This window comes from Trichoderma gamsii (assembly GCF_001481775.2).
Source record: "Trichoderma gamsii strain T6085 chromosome Unknown Scaffold_7.2, whole genome shotgun sequence".
NCBI classification, from domain to species: Eukaryota; Fungi; Ascomycota; class Sordariomycetes; order Hypocreales; family Hypocreaceae; genus Trichoderma; species Trichoderma gamsii.
The window spans coordinates 410,814-429,103 of record NW_020171344.1 but is presented as its reverse complement, the minus strand read 5'-3'; the positions used below and the strand labels follow the sequence as shown (position 1 = coordinate 429,103).

Genomic DNA, 18,290 nt, shown 5'->3' with positions numbered 1-18,290 from the left:
ATAAGAGGTCATAACATTCATACTTCATATTGATATATCCATCCCGCCCTTTTATAATCTAATTCTTTAAATTTCCCAGTAGTCAAAGGGGGAAGTGGAAAAAAAAAAAAGAAGGAAAGCAAAAAAAGAAGATAAGCTTAGACTCTAAAACGAACCGCTTCTACCGCCATTATTTATCCAAGGGAAGCAAAAACATTGTCCGGAAAGAAAGCTCTACTCCTCAGGCGTGCTAAATATCTCTTCGACGCCGGTCCAGGCGCCCCGGGAGCGCTCCTCCCAGTAACTCTCCTTGCCAGTCTTGATTCTCCATACTTCCTCTCCTTCCGGAGACTCGTCCGCCTTGACGAACCATCTTGGCTTGTGCGATTCGCCTCGCTCCTCGGTGACACGGCGGCGGGCTCGCTGTGCTTCCTCGAGCTTCACCTTCCAAATCTCGGCTTCGTCTAGGTTGCCCTGCTCGGCAAGACGCTGATCAGGTCGCAATCTGCAATCGGTTGGCGGCAGCTTGCCCTTCTCAATCTCCGTGATTTCGTTCAGCGAGGCTGCGAATGCTGTCATGCCGTAGGTCTGTGCAGGATTGTCAACCATGCCGCCGACGTGCCAAATCTCTTCACCACCTGACTTTCCGGGGCCAGCTGTCTTGAGTCCTCCTGTCCATGTACCAGTCAATCCGCTGCCTGTGTTGCTGCCCTTGGAATCAAATGTCTCCACATTGACATCTTCGGCTCTTCCGCCAAACATGCCCTTGCTTCTAAACTCTACGGCTGCTTTGTGGCCAGTTGTGTCGTTTACCACATTCATCGTGCCGACAGGCTCCACATACTTCTCGCCCATTACCACGTTTCGCAAAAACATGGTAGCAATGTTCCACGAGTACAGCTCATCAGATCCGTCTGGCAGACGGAGCACAACTCTGACCCGTCCATCAGTCGTAATCTCGGCACTTTTACCCCAAAACTTCTGCCCCGGGGCGGCAGATTGAGAAAGTGACCAACTAGCTGATTCGGCCTGCATAGCCAGTTTGACAGGTCGATGCTGAACCTTCTCCACGAGCAGTCGGAATCCTCCGGGGGTTTCCTTGCTCGAGCGCACCAGTTCAAACGTCTCGCCTAGCAGAGGATTAAACGGTTTGCGGATGGCTCGCTCCTTGGCACGACCACTGCTAAACTGTGAGACAGCAAAGGCGGTAACATACAGCAGTCGCTCGGTTACCGATCCACGCTTGACAGCCTGGTCCAAAAGCTGCGCATATTCCAACTGCTCGGCAATCTTCTGAAGCAAAGAAATCGGCTCGTTTGCCGAAACTGGCATGCTAATGGTGCTGAGATCCTTGCCGACATTCTTTCGGACAAACGCAATCAGACTGGGCGGCAAGACCATGGCAGGTGGTATGCCAGTTCTACGGGAGACCGCGACATCAAGAGGCAGAGGAGCAAGACTCTTTGGCTTGACTGGAAACAGCGCATTGGCGCCCCCACGCACTTCCTCTTCTTCCACAGATGAGATGGACGAGCCATCGTGAGATGAGGCATCATCGCCTTCAGCTTCAGACTCATGCGTCTCGTCGTCGCTAGCATCGATCTTGGCAATGCTTGCGCCGGCATCTTCTGCGTCAAAGAACTCATCTCCAGTAGAGGTCGTATCCAAACTCAGGCGTGAGGCAACATCGGCGGATTTGGGCACCGGCATTCGACGCCGTTTGCTGTTGTTGATGAGAATGGTAAACTCGCTGACAACGGAGTCCAAATCAGCCAGCAGGGCCGCACAGTGATCTTGCAGAGACTTTTCTTCCTGTGTCGTTCCCTTCGATCTGCGTTTATTCGAGTCATCATGATCTTCGCCTGGCGAAAAGTGAGGATGCAATCCCGGAGGCATTGACACGGACGAGCTAGATTTGCGTTTCCAGAACGACTTACGCTCCGCTCCGTCGCCATTATCTTCAACAGCGCTCCCTGATGGGCTTTGGAGATGGTGAGATGATGACGAAGTCGGTCTTGGCAGAGCAGCAACCTCCTTGGTCAAACGGCGCAAGGCATCACGAGTTCCAACCACACGGCTAACCAGGGTCTCGACCTGCTGCCATTCCACCTCTTCACCATGGCCCCCATGGTTGCCGGTAGAGCTTTGACCCTGTTGTAGAGTACGATGATCGACCTGTAAGCCAAGCTTGGGCTGCTGTGGCAAGCTTTCGAGCCCTCTCGCCAGTTTACTTGCTTTCTCAAGGGCTCGGGCCCATTCTTGGAACTCTTTATCATTGGGCGCCTTGAGGTGCCATACTTCTGCCCCCGAGTCTATGCTGATTTCCCTTCTTCTCTCATCAGCAGCAATAGCAGCCAAGCTAAGAGGAATAGCACCGCGAAGAGCAGACGAGTTTCGATTGTAGTAATATGACAAGGTGCAGGTAGAGTAATCGAGAGAAAAATAGCGGCGGGCATATCCTTGTCCCTTCTTTCTTCGACGCTTTGAGAGCGTTCCAACATGATAGTTTGCTGGAACGGTTGTTTCGGACGGATTGCGGGCATGGCCCTTGCTTGGGTGGCTATGGAAGCTATCCACAGATGCAGAGGGGTCGGCCTCTTGAGGCGGGCTGGTATGCACCCCCAAGCTGGTCTGGCTGGCATTCGGCATCTGGAGGTTCGGGAGGTGGTTGGCACTCTGGGGGGCGGCACCGGTGGGATATGTCAGGACAACAAAGGTCGCCGTCTTGGACGTCTGCTTGGAAAATGTGTTGTCAAAGACCAAGCCATACATGCCCGTCTGCCCCGGCGGAACGTCGTAGGCCCCCATGGATACCTTGTCCGCCTCGCACTTTCCGAACCATTTTATTGATATAAAGCCTTTGCTGGAGAGAAGCTCTTGGGCTGTGGTGTCTTTCTTGGCGAATCGGCTTGCCTTGCCCTCATCAACTCCTTGTGTATTGGTTGCATTATGAAAATCGTCGCCCGGCGTGGAAGAGAGACCTGTGGCACCGCTGCCCGGGTGCTTGACGATTCCGAAGTTTCTGTAGATTGTATAATTAGCCATGGTTATGCCACACTACATTGGCTTTCTGGCAGCTGCTCACATAGACTTTTTGTGTGGCTGTACGCTCCAGGAGAGGGTGTTCCCCTCCTCGACCTTGACCCATCGCACGATGTAGGACTATGCGATTCTGTCAGCCATGTACAGCTCGTGATACCATCAAGGGGAAAAGAATTGAGCGGCCTTACCCTGCTGTGGACCTCTAGTCTCTCTATGCCAGCCATTGCTGTTGATATGGGTCAAACGAAGGCTCGAGATGTCGGATATGAAACAAAAAGTCACGAAACAGGCTGCGTGTTTTAAAGCTCCTGTTCCATCGCAGAACCAGCCCGATATCGTAGGTTTGCAGTCGGGTTCGTCGGCTACGGGATAGACAAAGCTAAGACAAGCTGACCGAGCAAATAAGTAAGATTGCGTGTGGCTGGGAAGCGTCCCAAAGATGAGGTTTTGAGCGAGATTGAGCTGAAGCTAGAGCTGGAGACGGTACAGACCACGTTAGCCAACAAGTTGCGGGTAGCTTCGCACCGCGGGTTGCGTCTCGGGGGGGCTCTACGGGGCTGTGGCTGGGTCTTGGAGCGAGCAGCCGTGCTGTGGGTTGCACTCAGTGGCTGTGGCCGGGGTCTTATTCAGCAGGCAGCACAGCAGCTCAGCATCGCCGTCAGCCCGGGCTCTTGTTAGTGGCCTACAGATCCATACAAGGCATTCGTATAACATCGAGGGGACTTGGCACGGCCGTCAGCATCCATCGCGTAGGGGTCCTGCTATACTAATAGCAGTCCGGCCCTGTCGGCGCGAGGTTGGGAACAAACGGCGACAGGCGGAAAAGCGGACCTGGTAACGGCGGACTGAGGGATCGCGCAAGGCACGGGCAGCGTGGCGGATGCGTCCGAGCCATTTAGCTGGGCGTTGACAAATTTCGCTTCCAGAGGCGTCCACCAGCTCGTTGACCGCCCCCGTTTTCTTTCCATTGATTCTTTTTTCCTTTTTATCATCCGTGTGAACTAGATTAGAGGGCCGCTAGGCTTACAGGAAGCTCGGCGTCAGTGGCACCACCGCGGCGTCAACGGGCTTCCGAGGCAGGCTTTTACAACTGATCCTCGGAAACAGCTTAACCTGGAATGCTCCGAATAATTCTACTCCCGAGAAATCTCGATAGGCCGGCATGACCGGAGCCTCGGGTCAGGGGCACGTGAGTGACAGCATCTCTGAAAATAGTATTGTGTATTATATAGCAGTGGCATATGCCGGATCTTGACTCAATGAAGCCGGCGCTGGTGCCGTCATTCTGGGTCCAAGTCGGGAGAATCAATGAAGAAGAGGCGGGCGAAGATGAACCGGGAGAGGAGGAATTTGCAAAGTTTTCAATATTTTGGGAGACAGAAGTAAACAAATTGCCTAACTACCCAATTGCCATCGTGTGTAGATTACAAAGTCAGGGAATCTACTGAGCCTGCGCTCGACAAATCCTGTTCTGGCTGTCAGTCCTTCGAGCGAGTGTTCAATCTAATAGAAGACCGCAAGCGCTTTGACATCACCGTTGCCGGATGGGGCCAATGCTACGGACGCGACCAGAATGGGTGGGCAGCGCAGCCAATGGCCGATCCGTGCCTGCTCCTCCTACTCCTACTGCAACTCAACCGCTATCGAGAGGGAGATTGAGCTTAGATTGACCTCCTGAGCTTTGCTTCCCTCAGATCGCTAGTGATTCATCCGCACATGGCTTTGAGCACGCCGTTTAGAATTCTCATAGCCTTATCGATTAGCCCCGCCACTCCGGGTCTTCGTCGGTGCCTTGCTGCGCCCAAATACGAACAAGATCCTCTGAAGCTCCCAAAACATCGCTGGAGCGCTGCGCCGGCGGGCCGCTAACTCGCCTGGGCACAGGCGTCTGCAGGCCCTGAGCCCAGCGCTTCTCTGGAACAATGTGCTTCCCCACATGCGCTGTGGCGCTGTGTCTTGGCTGGTCGTGTGGCAGCTGCAGGCTAAAATGAAAGACGGGAAATGATTCGATGCTTCTCCTTTTCCCCCAGTGGATAAGTCAGGAATCGAATCGCAACACCCATGAGTCGCTCGCCTCGCTAGCACCATTTCTTCGCTGCGTTCGCATCGTCTCTTTTTCTTGCTTGGATTTGACCGTTGGGCTTCTTTTTGCTGTGCCTCGCGTTTGCTTTCACCGTCGTCTGCGAGTTTGCTGGCGGCATCGTCGATATCCTCTGCGCGGCCCAGTGTGCCAGTTGCACGGCCCCTCCTTGCCTGCCTCCATCGCCATGACCCTGGTCTGATTCCAAAGCCTCATCTTACAGCCCGCCAGCCGTCGAAAATCAATCGAATCCGCCTGGGCCTCTGCTTGCTTGGGTACGACGCAGCACCCCGGTCCTCCCACGCCGAACCTTCAACACGCGCACGCAGTCCCTTTCGCTACTCTCGCTTGTCAACGAAGTAGCAGGTAATCGCCAGCCAGACAAGACGGCGTCATGACGGGGGCGTTGAGCAAGCGCCAGCAGGCGCGTAACGAGGCGATTCTCCAAGAGCTGGTACACTCCGTGCCGGGCAATGACCAGTGCGCCGACTGCCGCGCGCGGAATCCATGTATGCATCAGCGTCTCTCTGTTCACACATCTGGTACAACCACTTGCTAACCACCTACTCTGTGTTACAGCCTGGGCATCATGGAGCGTACGATTTCCCTCTCGCGATAGGCCGTTGCCGGTCGCCCGCTTCGTGGTTTGAGATGATATGTGCTAACTGAAGCAATTCACAGCTCGGCATCTTCCTGTGCATGCGATGCGCGACGATTCATCGGAAATTGGGCACGCACATATCCAAAGTGAAGTCGCTGAGTATGGATTCCTGGACAAACGAGCAAGTCGACGTGAGTGAATACCGTTCTTCGTGTTTGAGCTTGTGAACGTCTTTGAAGCTGATTTGATTTGGTTAAAGCATATGAAAAAGGTGGGCAACAATGCTTCCAATAAAGTATATAACCCCGAGAATAAGGAGCCGTCGATCCCCATCGATGTGGACGAAGCAGACTCGGCAATGGAGAGGTTCATCAGGCAAAAATATGTCACCAACGCTGGTCAGGGTGGCAGGCTCAAGAAACCACAGCTGGAGGAAGGCATTCCGCCACCGCTCCCGCCCAAGAATTCCAAGTTTGGGTTTAGATCGGCCTCGTCGATATTCCCACTATCTTCCCGGGCGAAAAAGGAGGCCAAGGCAGCCGCTGCGCAGGAACTTGCGAAGTCCAATTCCGGTTCCGGTAACTCGTCGAACCATGCAAACAAGCAATCGAAAGTCTTTGGGGCCGCCGTGGATTATGGCCAGGGCGATACGGATAAGAAGCTGGCGAGACTACGAGACATGGGCTTCCAAGACGATCACCGAAACGCAACGATTCTGAGAGGAGTAAACGGCAACTTGGAGCGCGCTGTCGAGGCGCTCGTTCGACTCGGCGAGGGCGATGGACAATCCCCGGGGCCCGTTCCGGCAGCAGCTGAGCGAACGTTGCGAACTTCAAGATCATTGACGCCCGTAGGTTCGAATCCTGCAGGCCTCAACCTAGGCTTGAGCGTACAGCACAAGGACGTGACTTCAGAACGACCGACGACAGCGACGGCCGCGTCCACAAACCCCTTTGATATATTTCCCCCGGCCCAGCCGCAGACGGCCCATTCTACTGGAACGCTTCAAACCAATAACCCTTTTATAACGTCGACGAATCCCTACGGAGCTCCAGCACCACAGGCCAACCTCACCCAAGCGTTCCAGAACATGTCTTTGTCTCCAGCAGCTCAATCCCTGTTCCCTCATCACACTGGCGGAGTCATCTCGCCGCCGCAGCATCATCAATACACGTTGTATCAGCCACAGCAAGCTGCTCAGCCAATTCCTCAGCAATACCAGAGTCCAGGCTTCCAAAGCAGCATGACGTACCCCCAACCTGCTGCACAACCCCTGGCACCTCAGCAAACTGGCTATAATCCGTTTTTTACGCAGACGCAGCCCACGTTCCAGCAACAACAACCGCAGCAGGCGCCGCAGCAAAGTCTGTCATTAAATACGAATCAAGCCGCGGCATATGGGAACAACCCATTCACACGATCCCCAACAAGGATATCCTCGCCCTCTCTCACACAGATTCCCGAGCAGTCTCTGCCTACCATGTTCCAGAGCCCCATGCCACTTCAGCCTCATTTGACCGGGACAAACCCCTTTTTGAACAATGGCGTACAGTACCAGCAACAGCAGTACCAGCAACAGCAGCAGCAGCAGCAGCAGCTACAGCAGCAACAACAGCCCCAATTCTTTGGTCAGCAGCAACAGCAACCTCAGTTCTTTGGTCAGCAGCAGCAGTACTATCAGCCTCAGCGTCAAGACAAGGCCTCGATCCTGGCTCTATATGGCCAACAGCAGGCGGCACGCCCTTCTGCCTCTGAACCTAATATGCACGCACAACCACCAGCCATCCCAGAGGATAGGGTTATGCCAGCACAACCAATGCCGCCTATGCCTATGCAGCCCGCGGCAGCTCCGACACAGTCACCCTTAGTCTCTTCGCAACCCACTGCAGGTAACAACAACCCATTCATGAAGAGTGGGCCTGCGGCGGCGGCCCCAGACCCTTTTGCCACAGATCGGAAGATTAGCAGGGAAAGCATGAATTTGGGGATGGACTTGGCATGGACAAACGGGCGACACAGCCCTGATGCCTTTGCGAGCCTCAGTGCGAGATATGGATGAGTAAGAGGAAGAGCTGGAGAGTTTGTGTGGTTTTTTCCCCTTTGCTTTATTTTGCTTTGCTTTGCTTTGCTTTTTTGCTTTAATGTTTTCCCCTATTTAAACCAGGCGCATTTGCCAAAGCAATGGGCTTGGCACATTTGTTTATTGTATATGCTTTGTGACGATTGGGCTGCAGAGGGTCATGGAAATCTATACTTGATACATCGTTTGGGTAGCGAGATGGATGGTCAAAGAGCCCATCTGCTTTGATGGGGTGTAACTAGTGGTCATAGCATACATGAGGATATACATTTGCGGACGATGTAGGAGTATGGAAATGCAGATATTTTACCCTTTTTTTTTCACGTTTGTATCCCGCTCTGATTTGAAATTGCTTCTTGATGCATCTGAAGACCGAGACAAATACTCGCAGGGTCTTATAACATCGCCGAGTGTGTTACATTGCCGGCAAATGTATGTGTATATATGTCTCAGATTGGACGTTGGTTGTATATCCAGAATCAGGTAAGTTTTAATTGCCATGACACCAGTGGCAAAGATATAGTCAGATGGCAGTATTGAGGTCCGATGAAGGGCAAGATGCGTGTGATCAGACAGACGAGTTTCAACTAGACGCAGTTTGTCAAGGCTTCTCGTCACTAGCTCCTACCTCTAGCCCTCCCTAAAGTACGTAGAGCTAAATCAAGGCTAGAGCTAACAGCTAGAGCCCCCTGTGATTAACCACCTTACAGAGCAACCAGCGTCGAATACGGGAGCATGTTTGACGCTGTAAGCACTTTGATGCACGCAATGCACGCTCTCTACATAACACCTACATTGAACATTAACCAGCCAGCCAGCCAGCCCCCTATTGCCAGATACGAATCGCTGCATACAAGGAATATAGCCGGGCAACGGCCTTGGCCGCACCGCATTTCGTCATCTCCGCCTGTCATGTCAAAACGGAAGCTCGGTGCCACGGCCAAGCAGCAAACACAGTGGCGCCGTCGCACTGTCTCACCGCACGCAGCGTGTGCGCCCTGAGACAGTGTGCACAGGCCCGAACCCGTGCATCAGAGCGGCCCAACATGTGGGCTTGGCGACCCGGATGATTGGCACCGAAAGCGCCGCTGAACCGCTGTAAGCGGGCTGCTAAGTCATGCTCCAGAAGCGTCTAGTCAGCACTGGAGTAGGAAAAGGGAGCCACACAGGGTCCTGTTAAAGTTCGCAGCGCACGCACTTCCTCTTCTCCGCCTTTTTTTTTCTCTTCTCTTCCGTCAAACTTCGGCTACACCAAACCGCATCGAAACTCTTTCGACAAAACGCCCGTTCGGAGACATCCACGGAAACTGAATTGTGAAATACAATCTGCAACGCTTCGCTCAAGACTATAAATTATCGCTCTCCAATTCGATTCTTCGACCAGACAGAATTTTGAACGCACCGCCGCTCTGCAACACCACCGCACCAATTTTGCCACCCTCGGTCGACCTAGCTCTCAGCTCGGTATCCTTGCAGCAACTTTCACCAGCCAGATTCTCCCAGCAACCACCGTGGAACTCCATCGCAATGGCGCCAATGAGTAACCAAAGTATAAATTACAGTAGTAATTATGGCGAGGACTTGACTGCCCGCGTCAATGTCCTTGCCTCCTGCTACGTCGTGGACTCTGCCGCGAACCTCAAGGGCCTCCACTACTGCACTACGGGGGTTACAGGTACGTCTAAGTCGCAGCCTCAAAATGAAGTTTCTTCAAAAATCATAATGCTAATCTTTTCTCTTTGTCTTCTTTACAGGGGCGGAGTGGTATTCCTGAGGTCCCTTCCTCAGGCCTGCCTTCTCCTCCTTCAAGTCCCCCCCTCGCCGCACTAACCTCGTCCAACGAGCTCGCCCTTCTTCCTAAGCAGAAGAAGCGCGACATTCCGGGCCGCCGCCTGGAGCGACGAGGGGGGGCAGCACTCATGATCAGGGAAGAATGTGAGAGATTCTTCTGTGAGACCATGAAGACCGTGTTCCTTGGTGAGAGGAACCTGTCTGTTCATGGCTCCGGCTTGACAGGTGCTTATTTGCAATCGCCGCCACCAGACAACCACCTCGCGGATCCATTCAACCAGGGCCCGGACGACGTTCCGGCTGGCCCGCGGATCGAGGCCTGGATGGAAGTCTGGGACTATGCCGGTGGAGCGAGCTTCCGCGCCTTTGTGGCTGACGATGGGAAAGAGAAATCACTTTTCATCTTCTTCGACACTGAAGGCGTGCTAGGGAGAGACTTGAAAAAGGCGTAAGCATATACCTCTCTTCTGCCCCAATGATTTGATATCCAAATGCTGACAATATCTCCCTCTACATAGTCTTATGGCGCTCATCGACATTGCTGATGGTCCTTTGGCTTGTAGCCAGATCGTCACATGTCTTGATCGTCGCATGCCTGCGGAAAACACTCACGATCTAATCAAGAGCCTTCAATGGGTTGGTTTCGACATGGCCACGCTGGATCACTGGGCACACGACCTGGACGTGACTAGCACCCGGTGGATCTTTATGGGCATGGAGCTCTAGTCTCCTGCACCCAATTGCTTCTTTGCTTCTTTCTCTCTTTCGTTCTTTTTTTCTGCCCGTTCGCCCATTGAGAGAACATATTGCCTTGTTTCGTAACCGGATTGATTTCTTTTGCGATCTGTCTTAATCAGTGTTTGATTGTGTTGATTGTGCATGACCAGCAGAGGGGCCAACCGGCGTTGGTAGTGATTCCGCTTGTTTCCATGATTCTATGGGCCTAGAACGGTAATCATACACTTCAAAGTTTTACTTTTCTTTACGTTGGCGCTGTTGGCATTTCTGCTTGTTGGTCATTGTTGTTTTTGGTGCGACCTGCCTCTGAATAAACGTCAATATTTTGTTTCTTCTGCATTTGGAGTCACGGCTCACAAGGATTAGACGGTACTGGAGTAGTCCGGACCGGTTTAGGCCAAGCAGTTATTCAGGTAGTTGCCAGTTAATGGCTTGAGAATGGAACATTGTTCAAGCTTCTTTCACATAATATCTCTAACATAAACTATCATTAACATACAAGTATCATGTACCATATACATCTTGTGAATATTCTATAACAACTTTTCTCTCTCCGTAGCCATCTCTAAATCATAGGTCTCCCTCAAATTGTCGGACCACCAAGCCCTTTTCCTGTAAGAAGTCCTTGACCTGTTTTACAGTGTACTCTCCTCTGTGGAACATGCCCGCACCAAGAGCGGCATCCGTAGTAGTCTTCTCAAACACCTCCTCAAAGTGGCCCGGGTTACCAGCACCGCTCGACGCAATGACGGGAATCTTGACGGCCTTCTTGACCTGCTCGATGAGCTCAAGGTCAAAACCGCTGTTTGTGCCGTCTTTGTCAATGCAGTTGAGCAGAATCTCACCGGCGCCCATGGCCTCGACGGCCTGCGTGAGCTCCACGACGTCCATGTCGCGGGTCTCGCGGCCGCCCTTGATGGTGCAGGCGTACCAGCAAAAGGCCTCGCCCTTGGGGCCGGGGAACTTGGTGTTGATGATGGCGTGGCGGGTGGCGTCGAGTTTGGGGACGTAGACGCGCTTGGGGTCAATGCTAACGACGACGGCTTGTCTGCCGTAGGCGCGGGAGATTTGCTCAATGGCCGTGTTGCCGAAGAGCTTCTTGCCGAGGGAGTAGTATTCTTCGGCGGCGAGTACGGCGTCGGAGCCGATGGAGACCTTGTCGGCGCCGGATTTAAAATACATGGTGGCGATGTCCAGGGCCGAGACCTTTGTGCCGTCGGTGTCGACGGTGTCGCGGATGCCACCACCGATGGTGAGCGGCACGAAGACAGTCTGTGATGTCTGTCGGAGAACCTCCAACATGGGAAGGTCGGCGAGAGGGCAATCCCGGAAGGAGGTGATGTTGAGGAAGGTGACTTCATCGGCACCGGATTCGTAGTACTTCTTGGCCATCTCAACGGGCTTGCCCAGGTTTCGGACATTGCGGTCAGCGCCCTTTTCACGGACATCGTACTGGTCACCCTTTGTGACGACCAAATCGCCCTGGTCATTTGTTCGTACGTCAAGACAGGCAATGAGGCGGCGAGTGAGGCCGTCCTTGTGCTCGGTCGACGCTGCGCCGGATGGCGTGTCAGCTCCGAGGTTTTGCGCTCCGGAGCCGGTCAGAAAGGCTCGAATCGTTCGGAGGCCAGCAACGCCTGACTTTTCTGGGTGGAATTGGGTGGCATAGATGTTGCCCTTTGCAATGGCGCCGACAAAAGTCTCGTTTCCGTAGGTTCCCGTCGCAACAGTCCAGCCCTGAGCTTCGAAGTCGGCCTTGTTGTAGGGGGACTTGTAAGTGTGGACGTAGTAGTATTTTGAGTCCGGGCTCAGGTCGTACATGACCTTGCCTCCAGTGTTGGCATTGTTCCATCCAATGTGCGGTACTGACTTATCGGAGTCATCAAACTTGGTGAGTTTGGAAGGAACCAGGCCGAGGCCGGGGACCTCAGGATCCTCTTCTGAACCTTCAAAGATGGCTTGAAGGCCAACACAGATGCCCATGAATGGTTTGCCGGCTTCAATGTGCTTTTTAATGGCAGGTAAGTAGCCCGCCTGGCCAAGCTGGGTCATACAGTGGCCGAAGTGGCCGACGCCAGGCAGAATGAGTTTCTGTCAGGAATAGGTGAGCAAAGCGGCCCAATTGGTTGTTAAAGGGCCATCCAAACAAACCTCTGCCCGGGGTACATCTTCAGGAGATCTGATCCAGTCAACCTCATATCCCAGCTTCTCAATGGCATTTACCAGACTGCGGATATTGCCGGCCACGTAATCTAGGAGGTGAACTGTGGGCATCTTGCCCGCTGCTGTTTTGCAAAAATGTTCCGCGGGGTTCTGGGAATAAGTGAGATGTGTACGGTCGAAGGGTTTAGCCAAGTTGATTTGTGTGCGAGAAACGAGACACCGCTCTGTACTGATGCTGATTCTCTGAGATTGGCGGAATTATTATTAGTCAAATATTCCTCCCTTGCAATTTGTGAGTCAAGCTGGAGTCTGAGTCGAAGAGTCAACCCACGATGGAGTGAGTCTCGAATTTCTTATCGTAGCCCTGATAACGGCACTTGAGAGCGATAGCGGGGTCTAGTCTTGATCAGTCGCGCGCTAAGCTGGAAACGGGCGGCGTAGGGTCGTATTGGACTTGTCAAGAGCTTCAGCCCGCCAAAGCTATTCCTGCATCTGCTAACGCTCTTTTTGCTATACGTAATGGAGCCTCTGGCTTGAAGCTCGACCTGGTTTGCGCGTTTCGCGGAGTTCAATTGAAGTTAGAAGCCAGACGAGGAGCTTTTCTTATCTACTTGAAATTAATCGCAATATCGCACTCGATTTCCCAACCGTGCTGGTCCAAGGCAAGGGTGTATGTATGCTGTATCCACCATGGCAACCGCAGCGTCAACTTCAGAATTATTGGCAGCGAAATCAAAAATATCTCCATGGCTAGACGAGGAGCCTGGAGCTTTGCATGTCGACAAGGTCTTGGAACAGGTCTCACAGGATGACCAGGACGAGTGGGAATATGAATACTCCACGACTGAGACGGAGGTAATCTCTCATGCTTCAACACAATGAGGATTTCACATTCGCGAATGCTAAATCATTCTTCTCTCTAGGTCTACTATCTAACGCTTGATCTATCATACCCCGAGTTCAAAGAGCGCCCAGCAAAGGCTCATCATCATAGCCGTGGAGGATATTACAAGAATTGGTCCGACCAGTACGCTGATAACAATAATGCAGACGTCAAGCACGATAAACAAGTTGTTGGTCCACACGACTCAGGTCATAACGAGATTAACAACGTCGAAGACGACGGCCAGGGCAATGGTGGCGCCCCTGAAGAAGAAATTCAAGAAGAAGATGCACCTGGAGAAGAGGAGGAAAATGAAGAAGACGCCAATATAGATCCCCGTCTAAGAGCGATTAGCAACCCTACGAAAGTTGCGAAGCCAGTGCAGAAGGACAAAGGGAAAGGAAAAGAGAGAGAAGATGCGGCTATGAAAGAGGCGGTTGAGCCAATAGCAGATGATAACGACTCTAACGAACCTCTGGAAGAGATTCAGATACTGGAACTCCACTCTCGCAACCCGATTATATCCTACAGAGGCCGAGTGTTTGAGGGTCAGTGGGCAGAAGTTATCGGAACAGAGGCAATCTTGGCAGATCGCGAGGCCAAAAATGCTACCCAATTACCCGCGCTTCGCCATCTCTCTGGCGGTGTGGATATTCTTGGGGCCAGCTCCTCCCGTATCCTGACCACTGAAAAGACTTTGAAACCCAAAGGCGTACAGAAGGACTCATTGAAGGCTATTCGCGAAGAATGGAACATTCGCATCCCCCCGGGGAAAGATAGAACAGGCGAGAGGGCGCAACAGCTGCGTTTCTTAGAGAATCTGATCGCCCTCAAGAAGAAAAGGGGGGACGAAGATGAAGTTACCGTTTATGCGGTGGATGGCGCTGGAAAGGACTTTGATGATAGAAAGGGGCCTGATTTCAAACCTAGGAGGAAAAAGCCTAGTCTTGGTGTGGAACAAAGCAATGGTGCCAGCCAGAGCGACAGGGGGGAACGCCGGTATACAAGACGGAGCCAGGGCCGCCAAGGTGGCAGACGAAGGAGGGCTTCTGCTATCAGAAGCACATCGGCGGCAACAGACAGGGGCGTTATCCCCGCCCCCGACTCAACTACGCTATCTACACCTACGCCGGGCCATTGGGATGAGCTCTTGGGAATACAGGGAGACGAAGAGGACAATAATAATGACAGCCTCAGCGACATCGATGAAGACAGCGACGCACCGGCAAGAATGCGTGCTGGCTTTGATGAAGAAGATGAAGATGACGATGAAGACGAGGATGACGAAGAGGATGAAGACGACGGAGATGTGATAATGCTTGGATAGGGTTGATACGGGGAGCATTTACTTTTGCACGCTAACAGACTTTGAAAATAATACCCATTATAGTTAACCTACGCGAGTTCATCCAATCTCAACGAGCGACCGAGAATTTGTTGTCCGCATAGCATATGATAAGAAAGATGTCCAATGAGGTATCCGGCATGATGCTTCGACAGCTCCACTGACCACAATACGAAAAGCAATACAAAATAAAAGAAGCAAAAAAGCAAAAACATACAACAGCCGGTGTTCGCTGATGGTCACCCACTCAACTACTAATCTGCCTCTCATTGGCTTGACTCTGGGAGAGCAGACGGGATCCCGTATTTTCCAATGGATATGGTCGTATGTGCCATGGAGCTGGCTAATCTCAGTATTTAGAGAAGACTCCGAATTGCCTCATGAAAAGTCCATGGATGAATACATCATGCATGGTCCGCCACATGTTTGAAAGACGAGGTTCTGTAAGTCGAATGGACGGTGACTGAGTTAGTGTCGTGGTTGTGGGTCCCTTACTGGCTTGGGCAATGCCTCTCGTCTGGCAAATTGAGATACCATCACCAAGCACGCCACCCTCTCAGTGGCTACGGATGATATTCACACAAGAAATAACAATATGGATATAATAGACGGCGAGTGCATACTTAGCACAACAAAGCGGGATCAACATCGCGAGCTGGTGTATATAGAATCGCCGTTATCGCTCGTCTCACCTTTCGCTTCCGGGTAAATGGTGGATTCAAGTGTCATGTGTGATAGCAAGCGAGTTGAAGACAGCCTTGCATAATACGCAACTAAATCGCGACGGGCCAGCGCTGGCCATTGGATGATGCCATGTGGTGGTCTAGACAAGACTGGTTTGCGAATGAGCTCTAGGCTACTGTACGGCTGGAAGAGTTTAGAATATAGCGGCGGGACGACCTCATGGCCTTTGAATATCAAGGGTTCACGGGATTTGGTCTGTTTAGTAGGCGAAGCTAATAATGGACATGGCTGGCACGTTGTTGGCTTGATGTGCCAGCCGCCACGATTCAAGATGAGGCCCGTTCGCCGCATGCTTATGGGACACACTGTCATTGGCTAGAGCTAGAGATGCGTGGTAGGGTGAGGGAAACGTGTGAATTGTGGAATTTGAAAGATAGGTCTAGATGCTAATCACAATAGTAATTTTGACCTGGGCATAGGTTTGGACACGATCAACGCAGATGCCAGTCTAGATGTGCGAATATATGTACTCATGGTTGAAGTACAGATACTCTGAGCATCTTGATGTACAGCCAAAAAGAAAACCCTGAGAGGGTCGTCTTAGTGCGTATTAGCTTACGAGTACGACGCAGTCTATTATAGGGCCAAGCTTGGACTCCATCTTCCTATTTGTCTGGTACTCAGTACTGATATATGAAGCGTATTTGATGAGGCGTATATGCATGGTCCATCCATGAGATCAATGTATCAATCACCACTACTGGACACTGTTACGGCCCGCGGCAATGAATCTATAAACAGCAGAGGCTGAGCAAGGCCACGCAACAAGTAAGCAGGCCGTTTACAACGTAAACACTAAGTCTGGTAGTATGCGAACTAAGGTTCCTGGTTGCATACACGGATACCGGTACCTGAGCTTATTTCAAAAACAATGAAAAGGTCGGCATTAAAAAGTGGTGTCCGGGGTATGAAAAAGAAGAAGTCTCCCAATGGAATTTTTAGTGTCTAGCAAAATGCCTCAATGAAATAAGTTCTTAACAGCACTCGCTATCGCATGTCTAATATGACTTGGGTCGAATTAGCCGTCGTCGGAGTCGTGGTGTCCTTAGTCCTGTCACCCTGCTTGTGATTTATGCATGAATGACGTACCCATCTGATTGCAATTTCTGAGAGTATTATGTGATGTGGTGAAGGCGGAAGATCTGGCGGGTAACGTGGAAGCTCGGGATGAGGCCGAGGAATGGGCGAATTGGCCCGGCAGAACAGAGAATTCAGGGAACAGACGCACCAGGAGCAAATACCGGCACAAGTTAAAAGAGTAAAAATGCCGAATACAAATCAGAAATCAGCGGATATGATATTTGTTTACAGTGAATCAATTCCATGCGTTTAATCGCACGGCCAGTTACGTTTGCAGGGTAAGGTAGCCGGCAAACGACGTGTACTGCAGTAGGCTAATATGACGAACCTTCTGGAGACGACTTACTTGTATTCCAGTAGGCTCTCGGGGAGTGCGGGTAGCGGGGAGAGTTCATGTAGAGACAGAGAGGTGGGGTCTGCGGAAGTGGGCAAAGATGTGAAGCAGAAGCGGAAACTCGCAAAGTGTCGGGAGGAGCGAAAACAAGTATTTTAGCTGATTCGGATTTCATGCGGCAAGTTGAACAGCGCAACTGTCTTTTGACTCGTTGTTTCCATTGGTTTGTAGGGCATACTAGCAGTAGCAACAGCAGTAACAGAAATAGGCCCAGCGCACTCAGACTGCCGAGCAGTACCGCTACTTGGAGGCGCTCAAGTGCCAAAGTGCTTACTTGAGGTGAGGAGGAAGGAGAGAAGGAGGGCAGTCGTGGCGCCGAATGCATGCGGGTCTTGGCATCTCAGGAAGCGGATTCATTGGCCACACAAGGGGGCAGGCGCGGCACCCAAAGACTTGGCTTCCTGTCAGGGCGGCTCAGCCGGACAGTCCTTGCAGAGTTTTGGGGGGTCCACGCGCCTTGCTGGCTTCGTACTCGGACTCAGGCGCTGGGCCGGGGCGGTCAGGCATCGCCGCCAGGTAGCGGTACACGGCCTGCAGCGTATGGCTTCTAGCGCCCCAGGGCTCCGAGCGATGCCGAGTCCACTAAAGCACGCGCCTGGAGCCAACCACGTTGCCGCGTGGCGCACGATTCGGCCATGCAGCCCAGCGCTGGTCAAGTACCGCTACCTCTCGCCTTTCGCCAACACGCCCTGACCCTATTCTCATCGCCCCGTACTGCTACGCCTGGCCGGTGCCGGTGGAGGAGCGGGCCACCTGCCGCCCAAATGCCTGCATGTACCTGGACTCTTGCGGGCACAAGTACCGCGACCTGCAACAGCCACACCCTTAGCCAAACCACATCTTGTGCATTCCTGACAGCCGGGCCTCTTTTGCCTTTTTATTCTTCTTGCTCTCTATTTCATATCTACTTCTCCCCCCCGCCTCCACTGTGATCTCGCTTGCGAATAGCTCGATCATGTCGCCAGGGGCGCCGTGACAAACCTTTTCAGCAGCGACTCTTTTCTCCTTTGTGATGCACTTACAGTAATACCTACGCCTTGCATTCCTAATCATCCTCGTCGGGTCTAAGAACTGTTCCGAGCCCCAGCCTCACCCGGATCTCCCGCTCTCCCCGGAACTCTGACCTCTCGATATCAGCCATTCGTTCTTTGCTTGCGATCGCAGTCTACAAGGCTCTGCCAAACGATTATTTTTGTATCTGCAGTATACAACAAAACAGCCGAACGCAATCTTTGATGCGCAGCCTTGCCAGATCGGTCGCCACTCTGCATCTTCAGCCATCCCGCCTCGCCCTTTCGCCAGGGACTATCTACAAAATCTTCTTCAATTAGACCTGCTATACCACTTACCAACACCTCTACCGATATATT

At 52.3% G+C, this 18,290-nt stretch overlaps 5 protein-coding genes across 5 annotated transcripts; 3 read left to right on the top strand and 2 right to left on the bottom strand.

Annotated features, from left to right (window-relative positions):
- Nucleotides 1-213: 213 nt before the first annotated feature.
- On the bottom strand, nucleotides 214-3,245 carry TGAM01_v202790 (hypothetical protein; the record flags this gene model as incomplete). The annotated part of the gene is made up of 3 exons (XM_018802247.1): nucleotides 214-3,001; nucleotides 3,065-3,141; nucleotides 3,210-3,245. 3 exons carry the CDS (start codon nucleotides 3,243-3,245, stop codon nucleotides 214-216), a joined length of 2,901 nt encoding a protein of 966 aa, XP_018664603.1.
- Nucleotides 3,246-5,495: 2,250 nt separating this feature from the next.
- Nucleotides 5,496-7,761, top strand: TGAM01_v202789 (hypothetical protein; the record flags this gene model as incomplete). Its single annotated transcript, XM_024549065.1, has 4 exons — nucleotides 5,496-5,610; nucleotides 5,681-5,697; nucleotides 5,783-5,893; nucleotides 5,965-7,761. 4 exons carry the CDS (start codon nucleotides 5,496-5,498, stop codon nucleotides 7,759-7,761), a joined length of 2,040 nt encoding a protein of 679 aa, XP_024406180.1.
- Nucleotides 7,762-9,309: 1,548 nt separating this feature from the next.
- TGAM01_v202788 (hypothetical protein) lies at nucleotides 9,310-10,299 on the top strand (the record flags this gene model as incomplete). The annotated part of the gene is made up of 3 exons (XM_018802245.1): nucleotides 9,310-9,457; nucleotides 9,571-10,021; nucleotides 10,092-10,299. The coding sequence occupies 3 exons, from the start codon at nucleotides 9,310-9,312 to the stop codon at nucleotides 10,297-10,299; spliced, it is 807 nt and encodes a 268-aa protein (XP_018664601.1).
- Nucleotides 10,300-10,881: 582 nt separating this feature from the next.
- On the bottom strand, nucleotides 10,882-12,585 carry TGAM01_v202787 (imidazole glycerol phosphate synthase hisHF; the record flags this gene model as incomplete). Its single annotated transcript, XM_018802244.1, has 2 exons — nucleotides 10,882-12,402; nucleotides 12,463-12,585. 2 exons carry the CDS (start codon nucleotides 12,583-12,585, stop codon nucleotides 10,882-10,884), a joined length of 1,644 nt encoding a protein of 547 aa, XP_018664600.1.
- Nucleotides 12,586-13,164: 579 nt separating this feature from the next.
- TGAM01_v202786 (hypothetical protein) lies at nucleotides 13,165-14,751 on the top strand (the record flags this gene model as incomplete). Its single annotated transcript, XM_024549064.1, has 3 exons — nucleotides 13,165-13,329; nucleotides 13,398-14,356; nucleotides 14,748-14,751. The coding sequence occupies 3 exons, from the start codon at nucleotides 13,165-13,167 to the stop codon at nucleotides 14,749-14,751; spliced, it is 1,128 nt and encodes a 375-aa protein (XP_024406179.1).
- Between the last annotated feature and the right edge of the window lie 3,539 nt (nucleotides 14,752-18,290).